At 53.4% G+C, this 15,618-nt stretch overlaps 6 protein-coding genes across 6 annotated transcripts; 4 read left to right on the plus strand and 2 right to left on the minus strand.

Annotated features, from left to right (window-relative positions):
- Positions 1 to 151: 151 nt before the first annotated feature.
- On the minus strand, positions 152 to 2,117 carry SNOG_10003 (hypothetical protein; the record flags this gene model as incomplete). Its single annotated transcript, XM_001800235.1, is given in 7 exon segments — positions 152 to 480; positions 533 to 695; positions 714 to 1,282; positions 1,330 to 1,575; positions 1,623 to 1,857; positions 1,926 to 2,011; positions 2,069 to 2,117. 7 exon segments carry the CDS (start codon positions 2,115 to 2,117, stop codon positions 152 to 154), a joined length of 1,677 nt encoding a protein of 558 aa, XP_001800287.1.
- A 461-nt stretch (positions 2,118 to 2,578) lies between these two features.
- Positions 2,579 to 3,061, plus strand: SNOG_10004 (hypothetical protein; the record flags this gene model as incomplete). The annotated part of the gene is made up of 2 exons (XM_001800236.1): positions 2,579 to 2,730; positions 2,959 to 3,061. 2 exons carry the CDS (start codon positions 2,579 to 2,581, stop codon positions 3,059 to 3,061), a joined length of 255 nt encoding a protein of 84 aa, XP_001800288.1.
- A 263-nt stretch (positions 3,062 to 3,324) lies between these two features.
- On the plus strand, positions 3,325 to 5,552 carry SNOG_10005 (hypothetical protein; the record flags this gene model as incomplete). The annotated part of the gene is made up of 1 exon (XM_001800237.1): positions 3,325 to 5,552. The coding sequence occupies one exon, from the start codon at positions 3,325 to 3,327 to the stop codon at positions 5,191 to 5,193; it is 1,869 nt and encodes a 622-aa protein (XP_001800289.1). The 3' UTR covers positions 5,194 to 5,552.
- A 1,423-nt stretch (positions 5,553 to 6,975) lies between these two features.
- SNOG_10006 (hypothetical protein) lies at positions 6,976 to 9,061 on the plus strand (the record flags this gene model as incomplete). Its single annotated transcript, XM_001800238.1, has 3 exons — positions 6,976 to 7,213; positions 7,291 to 7,400; positions 7,450 to 9,061. The coding sequence occupies 3 exons, from the start codon at positions 6,976 to 6,978 to the stop codon at positions 8,929 to 8,931; spliced, it is 1,830 nt and encodes a 609-aa protein (XP_001800290.1). The 3' UTR covers positions 8,932 to 9,061.
- A 233-nt stretch (positions 9,062 to 9,294) lies between these two features.
- On the minus strand, positions 9,295 to 9,882 carry SNOG_10007 (hypothetical protein; the record flags this gene model as incomplete). The annotated part of the gene is made up of 2 exons (XM_001800239.1): positions 9,295 to 9,627; positions 9,682 to 9,882. The coding sequence occupies 2 exons, from the start codon at positions 9,880 to 9,882 to the stop codon at positions 9,295 to 9,297; spliced, it is 534 nt and encodes a 177-aa protein (XP_001800291.1).
- A 3,843-nt stretch (positions 9,883 to 13,725) lies between these two features.
- SNOG_10008 (hypothetical protein) lies at positions 13,726 to 15,542 on the plus strand (the record flags this gene model as incomplete). Its single annotated transcript, XM_001800240.1, has 3 exons — positions 13,726 to 13,907; positions 13,956 to 15,177; positions 15,228 to 15,542. The coding sequence occupies 3 exons, from the start codon at positions 13,726 to 13,728 to the stop codon at positions 15,432 to 15,434; spliced, it is 1,611 nt and encodes a 536-aa protein (XP_001800292.1). The 3' UTR covers positions 15,435 to 15,542.
- Between the last annotated feature and the right edge of the window lie 76 nt (positions 15,543 to 15,618).

A 15,618-nucleotide genomic window follows, 5' to 3' on the forward strand; every position in this document is an offset into this window, starting at 1 on the left:
TTGCTTGCCAGAACACCAGACTCCGTCAACATGCTTCCGCAGGTTGTTGAAAACAAAGGTTTCGCGTGGACGCATTAGCAAAAAGGAAGAAATGGGGGTAAAAGACGGACGCGAAGAGCAACAATGGGGGTATATGAAGCATTCCGGCGCTTTAGCCTTCGACGAGGGCCTTCGGGCTCTTGCCGAGAAGCTCCAGGCATCTGCGGGCAAGGGTGACCACTTCGCCCTCGCCATCTTCATTGTCTTCGTCGTCTGACTCGATGTTGCGGTCCGCAATTTCGGTGACCATCTGCACGACCTCGTTCGATTGGCCAATGCGTTCGATCAGTCGTTCGTCCTCGGACTCAAGAAGCTGCAGCAATGTCCAGATAGCAATGTGCTGGAATGTTGGATCTCCGCTGGCGAGGAAGCGGCGGATGTAGCCGTGGATGCCGCCGGCGGGCTCTGTCCAGTTTTGGATGAAGATGGTGTAGTCACCCACTGCGAGAGTTAGTCGTTGGCCAAATCTGTGGAGAACCATGTCAAGGCTTACCCTTGGATGAAAGATTGCCTAATGCAGCAGCACTGTTGCCCTGTACCTCGATGCTATCCGACTCAGTGAGGGGAATGAGAACGTCAAAGACTCCGAGGTTCAGCAAGTGGGGTTTGAGCTCCTCGCTCAGCGCCAGGACGGCGATTGCTGCAGTCATTTCGGACTGCACGGGTAGTCGTACATTCAACACCAGTTGCTTGCATTTTTGTACCGCACCAGCTTCGAGCACAAGCTGCTTGTTCTTGTCCGAGCTTGCAGCGAGGTTGCGAAGTGTGGAAATGGCGTGGCATTGGATCTCGTCGTTGTCAGTCGAGCCAAGCAGATCGACGAGCGGTCGGAGGAAGCCAGCTTCAATGATGGGGGATTCGTTTGCGGGGTGGATGGAGATGTTTCGTATACATGCAACGGCTGATAGGATAAGTGGGAGGTAGGACGATTGCAGGAGGCGTAGCAGTGACGGCAGACCGCGTGCACGCACGATCTCGAGCTGATAGCGCTCGTCGGATGCCAGATTTCGGAGAGCAAGGGCAGCCTGGCATTGCACCTTGGGCGACGAGGACTCCATGAGGTGCACGAGCGACCCCACCAATCGACCCTCGGTCTGTGCCAGCTTGGCACGATTGCTGGAATCGACGGCAATGTTGCTCAGTGCCGTGGTGCAGTAGTACTGCACATCTACATCTGTGGATGAGAGCAACTGCACGAGGACTGGAATGGCTCCGGCATTCACCAGTTGTTGGCGGTTGTCGTCTGGTATTGGGTTAGCACAAACAAATCAACAATCCCGATGCGCGTACCTGAATGTGTCATGTTGAGCAATGCACCCGTGGCATTCCTCTGGACGCGCATGTCCTTGGACTTGGCCAGTCGTGTGAGGGGTTGCAGCGCACCGGAGCGTGCTATCTTCGCCTTGTTGTCTTCATGGGTCGCTAGGTTGGTGATACAGCCCACGGCGTTGCATTGAACCTCGACGTTGGGCGAGTTCATCTGCTTGATCAACGGGGCCAGGCCTCCGAGTGTGACGATGGCGACCTTGTTCTCGGCTGTGGGGGTTAGCTGCACGCCGTCGATATCGCAGCAAGGGACTTACTGTTCACCGCCAGGTTGCCTAGCGCGGCACTCGCGGCGCGCTGCACCTCGATGTCGGGGTTTTGCAGCAGGAACAGGATGGGGCCCAGCGTCTCCTGGTCGACTTCGCGGACATCTCGCTCTGTGATTTCGGCGAAAGTCAAGCTCGCAGACCGCTGCAAATCGATGTTGTCTGAATATACAAGGGTGCTTAATGCGCGTAGGGGCTCGCCGGAGAAGAAGTCTGTTTCGGCGCGCTGGGAGTGGTCAGTATGGAGAGAGCGGTGGTGCGTCGCATGGGCGATGGGCGATGGGCGATGCATACATTCTCGAGGAAGCCCAGCAGGTCGGCAACAGCTTCCCGTTCGCTGTCTGCCAACACGGGATCATAGATGCTGTCTCGCGAGCGTCCTATACAGCTTCATGTCAGCCAAGCGGCGGGATGCATGTGCGCAGCCATGTGCATACCTCCACAGCAGGATCCGAAGATCTTGGTGCACACATCTGAGATACCCATGGCGGTCGGTCTTCAGGCCAGCAGGCCTTCGACGGGGGTCTCGGGGCGGCAGTCGGGGTGCGAGGAGCTGCGGAGAGAGTCGAGCGTGCTGGTCGGCCGACGTGAAGAGCGCGCAGAGATGGGGGGTGATAGCGGAGGGCGATGGCTGGGCGGCGGCGGTGGTGTTGACCTCGCTGTGCTGCAATCTGAGGCTGTTGTTGGCGCACGAGCTCTCAAGCGCTGGCCCTAGCGCAGATGCACGACTGGAGCTTGCAAGTTTCGTCCCGTGTCCGATCACATGAAAACGAACAGCTAGTGAGTAGAGTAGAGCGGTAGCATGACATCAACAACTAGAATCATAGCCGTTGGCAAAGTAGGGTCCAGCGCGTCAAGCGCCCCCAGGAAAGAGCGTTTGCTTAAAGCATCAATTGCAATGTTCGCGCGAGCTGCGCGGCCGGAGGAGGACCGTTGAGCGTGAAATCATGTCGAGCGACGTCATGCAGCAACCCATGCCCATCCGCTGTCACCATCCAGGTTGGGATATCTGTACGCCTGGTCTGCTGTCGAGTCTTGAACATTGCTGCCCATCGCCTATGCACCACGACCGGCGGCGCTACAACGGGCCGCCGCGATCGTCTGTCCCTGTCCAGCCCTGCAGGAGTTGCCGCAGGCCGCCGGCGACCCCACGCTGACAGAGAGCAATGTATCACCGCCAGAGTGCCTCACATAGCATCCCCGGGGCGGGGGGGACCGACTCGCTCAGACGGCGCCTGGCTGGTGGTACCCCTCGCCGCGCCCAAACTTCACACCCAGCTGCCTAGCCAGTTGCAGCACGTACATTGGCCTGCTTACTCTCCAATAGGCCCTACAGCAAGATTGCTGCTGCTCACGTGTTGCACCGCAGCAGCAGCGCGTGGGGGATTTTCACCTCCAGTATATGGGTACCACCAGGCTTTCAACCATGAGGGCCGCAGCTTCCACAATAAATTTCCTCACTACAGTACTTGCCTGCCAGCGCATCTGCTGATCTCTGCGAACAACTCACCTCTTTGTCTCGCCACTCCAAGCTTTTCTACAGGCACCACCGTTGCTAATTAGCCTGCCCGTAATTTGCCCACCCGGCTTTCCCCATTGCGCCGCACGACCACCCGGTCTTCGCCGCACAGTATATTCTTATTCTCCAGGCCGGCTCTTCTCAGAGGTTTGCATTTCACTGTGAACCGGTTTAATGGCCTCGAATTCGGCATCCTCACACAGTTTCCAGAAGCTCAAAATCGATACCTCGTCCAGTCCCAAGCCCGCACCCTCGTCCTTTGCATCTATCCCGCGCGACGACCCGTCGCACGCCGCGCAGGATGATGACCACGCGCAATCGCACCCAAAACCTGTCACTGAGGCGCAGAAGATAATTGGCTCTTACTATTCTTCTAGCAACGGCTATGCTGTCCCCTATGATCTCGCAGTGGGAAGCAGCGGCAGCGAAGATGGCTTCGGCCTCGCGCAGCCGTTTAGGCACCGCACCACCTCCATAAGCTTCGACAATGAGGTGCGCCTCGACAACGGCGACACAGTTGCTCTCGAAGTTCCCGTGCCAAAATCCAAGTCGCGATCCTCTTACTCCCACACTCCAGACAGCGGTAGCTACTCTGACCATGAGTACCTCGAGATGCCCCTCCCCCAGCGCAGATCATTGGCGCATCGCGTCGGTATATCCAGGTACCCACTCCTACAGACGACCGTCGATAGCCTCGCCGACGACCCGGAGTATCGCGACCAGGTCTCATCCTTGACTTCTGACACCACTGCCTCTCCCCCGTTCGAAGAGGCACGAACACCCCTCGAGGCACCTTCCGAATATGCATTGTCGCCTCTCGCTGTCGCTTCGCCTTCTGAATTCCCGGGGTTTTCGCCGCGCCTCCCTGGTCCGGCGAGGACGAGGAGCTGGAGAGGCGAAACCAGTGAGGATGGAAGCATGAAACGATCAAGCCGCCGGTCTTCGAATCGCTCGGGTCGCTCTTTATCATCCATGTCGCCCGCTGCGTCGTTCCTCGCCCGCTACAAGCCCTCTGAAGTGCCCATCAAGCCCAGCGAGCCCGATGACGAAGGTCAAGGCATCGGCTATAGCAGCGAGTACATCATTGGAAAGCAAATCGGCTACGGCGGGTTCAGCATCGTCAAGGAGGTGACGAGCATGGAGAATGGAAAGCCCGTGGTCAATGCTGTCAAGATCGTGCGCAAGCAGCAGCAAGAGAAATCAGAGATCGAGAACGAGCAGATTCAGACGCAGTTCGACCATGAGGTAGAGATATGGCGCTTCTTACGACATCCGTACATTCTTCCGCTACTTCGGGTCTACACCACCGACTTCGCTACCTTCTGCATCACCAAGCTGAACAAGGGCGGCACCCTTTTCGATCTGGTGCGTGACACACGGCGCAAAAAAAAGGCAGGGCTCCCTGAGAACCTGGTGAAGCGCTATGCGTACCAGCTGGCATCGGCCATGCGCTATCTCCACAATGATGTACAGGTTGTGCATCGGGACATCAAGCTAGAAAACTGTCTCGTGGACATGACCGTACCCCAGGCCGATACCGACGGTGGTGACGTTCTTCTATGCGATTTTGGTATGGCGGACTTCATCGTCAGCGACCAGCGCGACGGGCCAGAGTCTCATTCGATGGGTAGCAACCAGAATATTGGGCCTGCCGAAACTAGTACTTCAGTCGCAGGAAGTCTCCAGTACGCGGCTCCCGAGCTGTTCGATGCGCCAGGTCCCGTCTTCTCACCAGCTGCAGACATTTGGGCATTTGGAGTGGTTCTGTATGCTCTGATCACTGCTACTCTCCCATTCAACGAGGGCCTAGACATCAAGACCACACAAAAGATCCGCGAAGGCAGATGGGATGAGGAGACTGTGCGCAATGCAGAGTCTCTCAAAGAAGGCGGTGCAGACGATGCGCTGGCCTTGCTCCGCGGATGCCTCGAGCTTGACGTCGAGAAGCGCTGGACAATCCACGATATCCTCGAGTGCACATGGCTGCACGATCCCAAGCAACGTTTCGAGGACGTTTCCCGGTCTTGGGTGGAACAAGACTAAGTGCTTTGTATTATTGTTTTTCCACAGTTGTCTCTGGCGACAAGGGGTTCGGGCAAGTTTCGCGCGTTTGGATACCCGTTTCGCTGCGTTTATGATTTCTCCCAGGTTCGCATTCTCCTCATTTGCATCATTTCGATCCGGTCTTTTCCTTGGATACCCTTTCTGGTCAGTCCATTCACGACTTTGTCCTTCTACGTTTCTTGCATGGCGTTTCGCGCTCAAAAAGGATGGCTCGCGCTCGGGTCTCACGATGTGTATATCACGATGGTTGCACGCTTGTATTTTTATTGGACACGATGTTCATGTGGGAAGGTTGTAGCAACAGGTGACATGCATTACCTCAATACGATTTTGATCAACACCTCCAGGCATGACACGAACCTGGCGAAGAAGAATTGGATGTGCCTTCTGTCGCACATGAATGCTATCACACAATGCGACATCTCTTGCGATGTAATCTGGTGATGCTAAAGCACGAGTAAGGCCACGCTCGCGCTTTCATCGAGCCTGGCGCTACTGACTGCACCACAAGCGTTCTCCCCGCAATATGATCGAATGACGATCATGCACGTTCATGCGCAACCTTCTCCATGCGTTTGTGCTCCCTCCCAAGGCCATCCCGTGTGTACCGTCAGTCCAGCACACCATCACATGCACAATATTCACTACTACTACCTACCTAGCTAGGATTCGGTGCGCGCGAAGAGTGCGGTATTTTTCCATTCCACTGCAAAGTATTGTAAAGTCTCAAGCTTCACAAGCATTATTCGAGCGAGTCCAACTCCAGTGACGTTTACTACAGTCATCATTGGACGCATGGTGGTTGGCCTTGGTCTAGTACGACGCCTTAACCGCTGCAAGGCGTCCCCCGCAGACGCACCTCTGATCTTGACACCAGCCGTTGAAAGTTTGTACGTTTGATGTTGAAAGTGAAGGGCCAATTTTGTGTTCAAAGTCGCACTTCAGCTGATCGACACGGGTCTGCATGAGGCGAGGCAAACAACCATCTAGGGGGCCTAGTTGCAACTACCAGGAAGAAGCAGGTCATTTTCCCCACACTGGCTTCTATCAGCCTACCATTAAGCTTCCCGTACTTAGCTCTTGTTGTAGTGCTTACTAAAGACGGCTATCCTTGGATCTGAAGACAAAGCTGCGACTCGCGATGCGCATAAGCGGCAGAGAGCAATAGCTTCTGTGTAAGGCGCTACAACGCCGAAACCACGTGTCGATGTTTACATCCACGATAATCCGCTTTTACTTATAGCTCGAAGGGTTCAATACACGGGATCGTCGGCTAGATGTCCATATAGGGTCCGCTTTCTTTCCCTTCCGCCCCGACAATGGCGTTCGTTTGTAAGGCCGACAACGGGATGTGAAGTCTATCCTCAGTGAAGGGCGCCTTGCGATCCCAAGATCACATAAGATCCTGCGCCTCACTACGATACGACCTAATCGTCACCAGTATTTCTTCGCCTCAACCATGTATCTTTTTGGACTTGCTACTCTGGGCTGCCTGCTCTTGACGGTAGTTGCCCAGATCAATTCGACATTTACGCCTACGCGCCCTCCGTCGATTCCATTGGCGGTCAAGAACCCTTATTTGAGTACTTGGTTACCAGCGGGAAACAATCCGAATGGAGGGTACCTGCCGGGTACATGGCCGACGTTTTGGAGGTAAGCGACTTGAATCTTCAACATCTCCGGAAAATAATGACAAGGAATAGAGGACAAGTGCTCGGGTGGACTGGTTTGGTTCGTGTCGATGGAAAAGCTTTTACTTGGATGGGAAACCCAAAAGACTTCCCCAAGGCGGAGCAGGTCGCTGCCGAATACACATCTACCAAAAGCAAGTTCACCATCCAGGCAGACGGCAAAGTCTTGCTCAAGATTACCTTCTTGTCGCCGATCACCCCGAAGGACTTAAGGCGTCAGTCGTTGATCTTCTCGTACATGCAGGTGGAAATAGCATCTATCGATGGCAGGGAACACGACGTTGACCTATACACGGATATTAGCGGTGGTGAGTAAAGGAATGCATCTCATCGTCTTGGGGCTGACTCTGAGTGGAATGGGTGTCTGGGGATGTTCGCTCGAAAGCGGAATGGAGCACCGGTAGCACTCCTGATGGTGTCAAGTACCACAAAGTCTGGAAGCAAGACCAGTGGTTGTTCAACGAGTGGGACGACCAAGCTGAGTGGGGCAACATCGTACATCAGTCTTATCGCTACATATGCTCACACTGCTCATATTTGCTAGTACTATGCCACCGACGATTCGATTAGCCTGAGCTATCAATCCGGCTCCGATGACGATGTTCGTGGTGCCTTCAGCAGGACTGGAAAGCTGGAAAATTCACAAGACACTGATTTCAGAGCTATCAACGACCGATGGCCTGTTTTTGCATATGCTGTCGATCTGGGGACTGTTGGCACCAAGCCTACGTCGAACTTGTTCACTATCGGTCTGTGTCAGGACGACGCGATTCAATTCTCTGGAGACGATGTCCTCAAACCTGTTCCTTCGCTTTGGAAAGATGAATTCGGGAATGATACAGCCGCACTATCGTTCTTCCACAAAGATTACACAGAGTCGAGTAAACTCTCGTCGGAGCTAGATGATCAGATTTCGAGAGACTCCAAGGCAGCTGGCGGCGACAACTACGCCATCCTCACCACCCTCGCCACCCGTCAAGCCTTTGCTGCGGCCCAGCTTGTCGGCACCAAGGACAAACACTACCTCTTCCTCAAAGAGATCTCATCAAACGGTAACATGCAGACCATCGACGTGATCTACCCCGCCACCCCAATCTTCTACTACACCAACCCAGAGCTCGTAAAGCTCATGCTCGACCCACACTTCATAAACCAAGAAAGCGGCCACTACCCCAATAAATCCGCCATGCACGATCTCGGCACACACTACCCCAACGCCACCGGCCACGATGATGGGCAGGACGAATCCATGCCCGTCGAAGAATGCGGCAACAACATGATCATGATGCTCGCCTACGCTCAACTCTCTGGAAACATCGACTACATCAAGGCCCACTACAAGATCCTGAAACAATGGGCCGAGTATTTGATTGACTTTAGTCTCTTGCCCGCCGAGCAGTTGTCTACAGATGACTTCGCTGGCCACATGGTCAACCAGACCAACCTCGCGCTCAAGGGCATCGTCGGCCTCGGCGCCATGGCGCGCATGTCCAGCCTGGTCAATGAATCCTTCGATGCACAGAAATACGCCTCCATTGCCAAGGACTACATCACCCGCTGGTCGATGCTCGCCCTCGACACTTCCACCGACCTACATCACACCACGCTGAATTATGGAAACGTAAGCACCTATAGCCTGCTGTATAATTTGTACAACGACCGCCTCCTCAACCTCTCGCTCGTCCCGGAATCGGTTTACGCCGTGCAAGATAAGTTCTACCCAAGCGTCGCGCAGACCTACGGCGTCCCGCTCGACACGCGAAACAAGCACTGGACGAAATCCGACTGGCAGATTTTCTGCGCCGCGGTCGCGGGGCCAAATACGAGGAAGATGTTTGTTGATGCGATTGCCAAGTGGGTCGGCGAAACGAGCAGTCGCAATCCCATGAGCGATTTGTATAATACGCATGATGGGACACAGGTGGAGGGAATTGATTTCAAGGCTAGACCAGTTGTTGGCGGGTTGTTTGCGTTGCTGCTGGTGGATGGGGAGGGGTATAGGGCGCCGCAGAGGGTGTTGGAGTGAGCGTGAGTGTGTGTGTGAAGGTGGACGGATTGAAGGGCGACAATGAGACTAGTGTCTGGGTGAGAGTGTGAGCACGGCATTGCTTATGCTTCAATACTCTCTGATTGAAAGTATACCTTTTGCTATCTTGTCTGATAGAAATTCACGTCAACTTTATCAAATCAATCCACGCCCAGTCTTCCTCGTCGCACGACCAAACAAATGAGATTGATGCAGACAGACTACTACAAGAGTCTGACAGCATAGCAAGCGACATGGGGAAAATATCGAGTGCCTCCACGAGTTCCTAATAATTTATACAACATGAGACGATAACGAAGCTGGTACATCAGCAAGTTCCTATAAAACCCAATCCACCCGATCCTACCCTTTCTTCTTCCCCTTCCCCTTCTTTTTCTCCTCCCCTTTCTTCTTCTCCTCCTCTTCCTTTGCCTTCTTCTCTTCCTCTTCCTTCGCCTTCATCTCCTCCTCCTCTTTCCTCTCCAAATCCGGCAAATTCTCCAACGCCTGATCCGCATCTACATTCCCCTCGTACTCCACATCCTCCACCCACCTCTTCACAATAACCAATTTCCACACCGCATAACTAGTAACCGCCAAAACAATCGCCGTACTTGCCACACTCTTCACAACCCCCAAGATTGTAATCCGCGCGAGCGTTTTGAGCCAGGGTGTGACTAGGTGTATGCGCTCGTACTAAAGGTTGCGTTAGCACCCATATTCCAGCACTTTGACACTGCTCGTACGCACTTCTAAATCCGGATTCACGCAATACAACAGCGCAACCAAACCCAGCAATATCAAAAAGAGCAAGAACACAGTAAGGACTTGTATGACGGCGAGGAGAATCGATATGTTGCGCGTGGTACGCAGCACTTTGAAGCCCGCAGCGACGAGGGGGGTGACTTCTTCGAAGGCGGCGTCGATTTGGCGCGAGTACGGTATGCCCATTGTGGATTTGGGTTTGGAGGTTTGTAGAAAGACGGCCCGAAGGGCGATTCAATGCGACGACGATTTGCGGGGAAGTTGCGTAGGTGTGTATGCATGATTACCGTGGACCGGGTGCTGGGGCTGACGTCATGGAGGTGACAGGGGTGAAGGTGGGAAGCGAGGTTTTGCATTACCATTCGAGAATAGGCAGTTGGAACTGGAGATGATGTACGGGGTGTAAGAGATTGGAAATGGTTTGGGTCTGCGGTCGCGCTTTGGCGGTAGTGAGACGAGATGGAAGAGCTGAAAAGGCGGCGAAAGGGTGTGTAAAATATAGCTAAATGATAGGACATTAAAGGCCGGTCTACTACACATGCTTGCAGCATGTGTATCTCCAGAATCGTCTCGATGAAAGATTGTGCAGGCTCATGAGCGAAGCTTATGTTTACCTCGACGAGCCGAATGGCTGTTTGGTGTACATGATAACTTTTCTTATCACTAAGATACTTCGACTACCCGTCTGTTATTGACGTACGACCATCATGATCTCGCGTGATTGACCTCCTGCATGTATGCAAGCATGCTCATCGGCATGGCTTCGTATATTCAGATTCGGCCCGTTCGCAGAAAATCTGCTGTTTCTTTGCATCAGTCAGATCACTTTCCTCTGTCTAATCCATCAGCTTCGGAGCCGTGAGATACACGTCGACATGCGAGCCATGGAACAGATATGTTCAGAGGCATCCTTCATCGCTAAAACCAGGAGGAACAAAGATATGTTGTGTCAAAAGTTGAGATGAGGAGCATTGTATGTCGTGTCGTACTATGCACAGTGAGAGTGTGATGAGGATGAAATGCGATGGCGAATCTGGCGGACCTGCCGGGCAGGCAATTTCTTGTAGCGCCTCCATGCTCTTTGTCCGAGGATCTAAGCAGTGTCGGACATCCTGAGGAGCTATAATGTCTATCACTGCATGCAACCTTTGATCAACGATGTAGCAAGTTTGCGTAGGGCATGCGGGTCACAAACGCCCTTTTCGTGCAGGACAAAATTGAGAATGCGGTGATTGCTTAATATTCTGGAGATGTGCCATGAGTGCTGCAGAGACCCATCCATTGACTGCTCGAGCATAACGAGGACCGAGATCCGTTGTGTAGAAGGCGAACATAGACATTGCCACGGTCCTCATGACCTGGACACATCGCCTTGCATCCCTTGAGCAGTGGGCTTCGGCCAGCTGGGAAGTATTGCTTGCGTCGTGGAGAAGGGCCAGAGTCCAAGTCGACCGTGTCCTCTGACCATTCGTGGACTGAAGGTTCGTTGCGAGCGGAGGTCTGACGGAGATCGAGGGAAAGGTGTGACTTTGCTCGTGGGCGGTTCGCATGGCTGAATGCTACCACCAGATGTTGGTCAACAGTGAGATTCGTCGTTTATTTGTTAGCAATATTTGTTCGGCATATTAGCAAGCGGCTCGTAAAGTGCGTGCTTCATGCGACCGTTCTGTAAACGTCCTGTATGCAATCCATCCTCTAATGGCCACAAAGCATTGTCTGAAAATATCGGATCAAGGCCCGTCTGTTCTAGTACCAAGTCTCTTGTCGCGTGAGGCGTCCACCAAATGGCGCTCCTTTGAACCGAAAGAACAGCTATAGGCGCCGGCACCTCGTGTCCAACACTGATCCTGTCACAAAGCAGGCGAAAGGAGCGATCAACGCCTCGACAACGCCTGGCTTGACGGCACAGTGTATACAGCCACCGACGTAGTCATGTGATTGCGCGAAAAGAGCATTTAGCCTGAATCATTCATTGCGGCGTGTGCTGAAGGGTAAACAACGAAGCATAGCGCACTGCTTAGACTGTGGAGCATTGATCTCCCAACTCCTGTTCTAGAGCCACAAAACGTTATTCTGGGGCCTGGGGAAGACATGGGTCACCCACACATCGCATTATCGAGTTTCATGGATGAGTCGGAGTCCAACCACGCCGCAATATCGCACGAGGCTGTTGAGAATGTGCTGCAGGCGCTGTGCAGCATCGGGCAGAAACACATGCTTGGGATGGGCGCTTGATTGCCTGCGCAAAATAACGCAATTGAGCCGCCAAGCTGAAATCTGCATTCCTTTAATATTGCTCACTCAACTTGAGCAATGCAGGTGCACATCGTATGGTCGAGACCGACCGTTGCTCGTGTTGTGAGGATTTCAGTGTGGCAAGCTTGCTTCACGTACTCATTGGAGGAGAGACAACGCCTCACCACCCCAGGCGGTTAATCGTGCCTCTTGACCTGACATTTGTGGTGTGGGACGGCATGGCTCGCCGCGTAGAAGTGGTGATGGAAGCCCAGCAAGCCCAGGCGCCGCGACAGCCAACCGCATCGGCATATGCAAATAAGCATCGAAGAAGCGCTTGATGCGTCAGCCGCAACTTTCGTTTCCATGTCCGACTGAAGCTTCCAAATCGCCATACGAATTCAGATGGAGAGGCCTTATTCGTGATCCGATAGTGGTGTAAGCGAAGTCGACGTCCAGGGGAGCTAGGGTCACGGCCCGGACTGGCTTTGCCCTGGGGACATCACACATGTGATGGGATGACTGTCAGATGTTCAAATTGGCAGGAAGGATTTTCCGCCAGCCGTCGGTGGCATCTAGGCGAGCTCGGCGTTTCGACTGCTAAGTGGACAGGTCCGGCGAGGCGCTGATGGAGACGGAGCACCAATAATTTGCTCCATTTCGCACCTTCTCCGCCTTTGTGAGATCCGAGGAGTGCACAAGATCACTCACGAGATCTGGGGTTTCCCCATGGGCACTCGCAATCTTCTCCAGGCAAACCACTGCATAGGAACAAAGAGTGGGTGAGAGAGCTACTGAGATAAGGTGCGGAGCCCCAGTACGGATTCGCCGAGTAAGATGTTGTGCTGTGGATCAAGTGGGTCACGACTCTCTTGAAACAGCTTAGCTTTGCTCAGACTGGTACTAGTCTTAGCCGCCACATGTGCTAGAGCCACCACGTGATGGCACTCGTACCAACCACCATCTCATTAACGCCTCTTGCTGGCATCATCCCCGACAGCGCCCGTTGAGTACAAGCGCTCGCCCCGCGTTCTGGGTCGCTGGACCGCTGAAGTTCGGGAGATGCAAGCTTAGACTCTTAGAGTAAGGGGTTGGAGGCTGGTTAATCTATTCAACCGTAGCACGGCATTGCAGGCCTTTCTCTCCAGGTAATCGTCGCCTTCTGGAAACTCGACAGAAGCAGGGCAATCAATACGGGTGCGGTAGAATGCATCGTGATATGGTTTTTGACTCGACTTGCAGGCCGAGCCAGGTGCGCGGGCCGTCTGGCTTCATTCAGGATAAGCAGGCTTTATTAAATTCAGTTGTGGTTGATCCTAAGCAATATGTCGGGACGGTACGAGAAGAGCCGCATTGCTTGACTTCTTGTCGCATCTGTGGTAACTCTTGCAGCGACTTGGCTATCGTGGCATCTGCTCGGCGTGTAGGCACGAAGCCGCGGTTTAGATGCGATCAGACGGCCGGTTCGGGGTAAGTGCCGCCACTCTACCCCATACGGCGGTTCATCCGTGCATAATGTAGGAAAGCCACACGACTTGTCTCTGCATTTACCCGGTCCGCTAGGCCGTGTTCTGGAGCCAAGCAGAGAAACCGACAGGGTACTTGTCGAGCCGGGGAAATCATATATGAAGCATGAGCATCCTCAATCTATCTCCAACCAGCTGCTGATTGCCCATCCAGCAAGACAAGAGCTTATATATCTTCAAGCTTCGGGCTCTGGTTTAGTTGTGCGTTTCGAAACCAGCCAACACTTCCTCCATCCTTACCATCAACGGAGAATAAGAGTCGGGCATTATGGGTCTTACAGACAAGTTCAGGCCAAAGGCTGTCGCCGCCAAGGTTCAAGATGTCGAAGTTGCTCAGGCTGAGGCCCCTCACCTGGAGCGCGTGAACTGGAGGTCCGACCCTGGTCTGAGGAAGCTCTACTTCTACGCTTTCATCATCTGTATCGCATCTGCCACTACCGGTTACGATGGGTAAGTCACTCTACTCTACCCTGGGCGCATCAAATCTAACATTCACAGATCCATGTTGAACAACTTGCGTATTCTTGACTACTGGAAGGACTACTTCGGCAACCCACAGGAGTCCACTCTCGGTCTCTTGACTGCTCTCTACTCCATCGGTTCAATTGCCTCGCTTCCAGTCACTCCCTTTATCGCCGATCACTTTGGTCGCAAGATCTGTATCGTCCTAGGATGTCTTATCATGATCGTCGGTGCCGGAATCCAAGCTGGTGCGAAGAACCTCGATTACTTCATGGGTGGACGTTTCCTCATGGGTTTCGGAAACTCTCTGGCTCAACTGTCTTCCCCTTTGCTCCTTACCGAAATTTGCCATCCTCAGCACCGTGCTCGTGTCACTGCCGTCTACAACTGTCTGTGGAACGTCGGTGCCATTGTCTGCACCTGGTTGACATTCGGTACCAAGCGCATTGATAGCGACTGGTGTTGGAGAATCCCTGCCCTTACCCAGGCCGCACCCTCCGTTATCCAGCTGGCTTTCATCTGGTTCATTCCTGAGTCACCTCGTTGGTTGATCTCCAAGGAGAGGAACGAGGAGGCTCTTCAGATGCTTGGAAAGTACCACGCAAACGGCAACATCAACCACCCTACCGTGCAATTCGAATACGCCGAGATCAAGGAGACTCTGCGCCTCGAGTTCCAGTACCAGAAGACCTCATCTTACCTCGACTTCTTCAAGACCAAGGGCAACAGGTACAGGCTCATGCTCCTCGCGTCTCTTGGTCTGTTCTCCCAGTGGTCTGGCAACGGTCTTACTTCCTACTACGCTACCGATGTCTACAACTCCATTGGCATAACCGATGGTGACACTCAGCTCGGTCTTAACGGTGGTCTTACCATCTTGTCCCTCATCGTCTCCGTTTCTTGCGCGCTATTGTGTGACCGCGTCGGTCGCCGACCTCTCTTCATCGCTGCTACCGCATCTATGTGTGTGTGCTTCGTTATCTGGACCATCTGCTCCTCCCAGGAGCAGGAGAAGGGTAGCAAGGCCGCCGGTCAGGGTGTCATTGCCATGATCTGGATCTTCTCCGTTGCTTACGCTCTGGCTTGGTCTGGTCTGCTTGTCGCCTACACTGTCGAGATTTTGCCCTTCAAGATTCGTGCCAAGGGTCTCATGATCATGAACTTCTTTATCCAGGTTGCTCTTACCATCAACCAATACGTCAACCCTCTGGGATTCGCTCATCTTACCCCCAACTGGAAGTTCTACACCATCTACGCTGTAAGTAAACTTGATCTGCACATTCCTGTTCACACACTAACATTGGCCAGTGCTGGATCTTCCTCGAACTTATCTTCGTCACTGTCTTCTACGTTGAGACCAGGGGCCCCACTCTCGAGGAGATCGCTAAGATCTTCGACGGTGATGAGGCTGAGGTTGGTAACGTCGATCTCGAGACTGTTGAGGCCAACATCATGACCTCTGGCTACGAGAAGGAGGGTAATGTCAAGGTCGAGCACGTTAACCACGCACACTAGACGAGTGATTGGGTAGTCGGACGATGTCATGTAATAGATGATAGTATGCGTTATGGTGGTAGTGTCTTCGATGCTTATGCAGCTACTTGCTCAATAATTCTTAACTCCACTGAATCCTCTCATGATTGTGAATGGTTCTCGTGTTGTGGCTTCTGGAATCCTCTTCACCTTCATCTTGCTCTTT

This window comes from Parastagonospora nodorum, assembly GCF_000146915.1.
Source record: "Parastagonospora nodorum SN15 chromosome Unknown scaffold_16, whole genome shotgun sequence".
Lineage (NCBI taxonomy): Eukaryota > Fungi > Ascomycota > Dothideomycetes > Pleosporales > Phaeosphaeriaceae > Parastagonospora > Parastagonospora nodorum.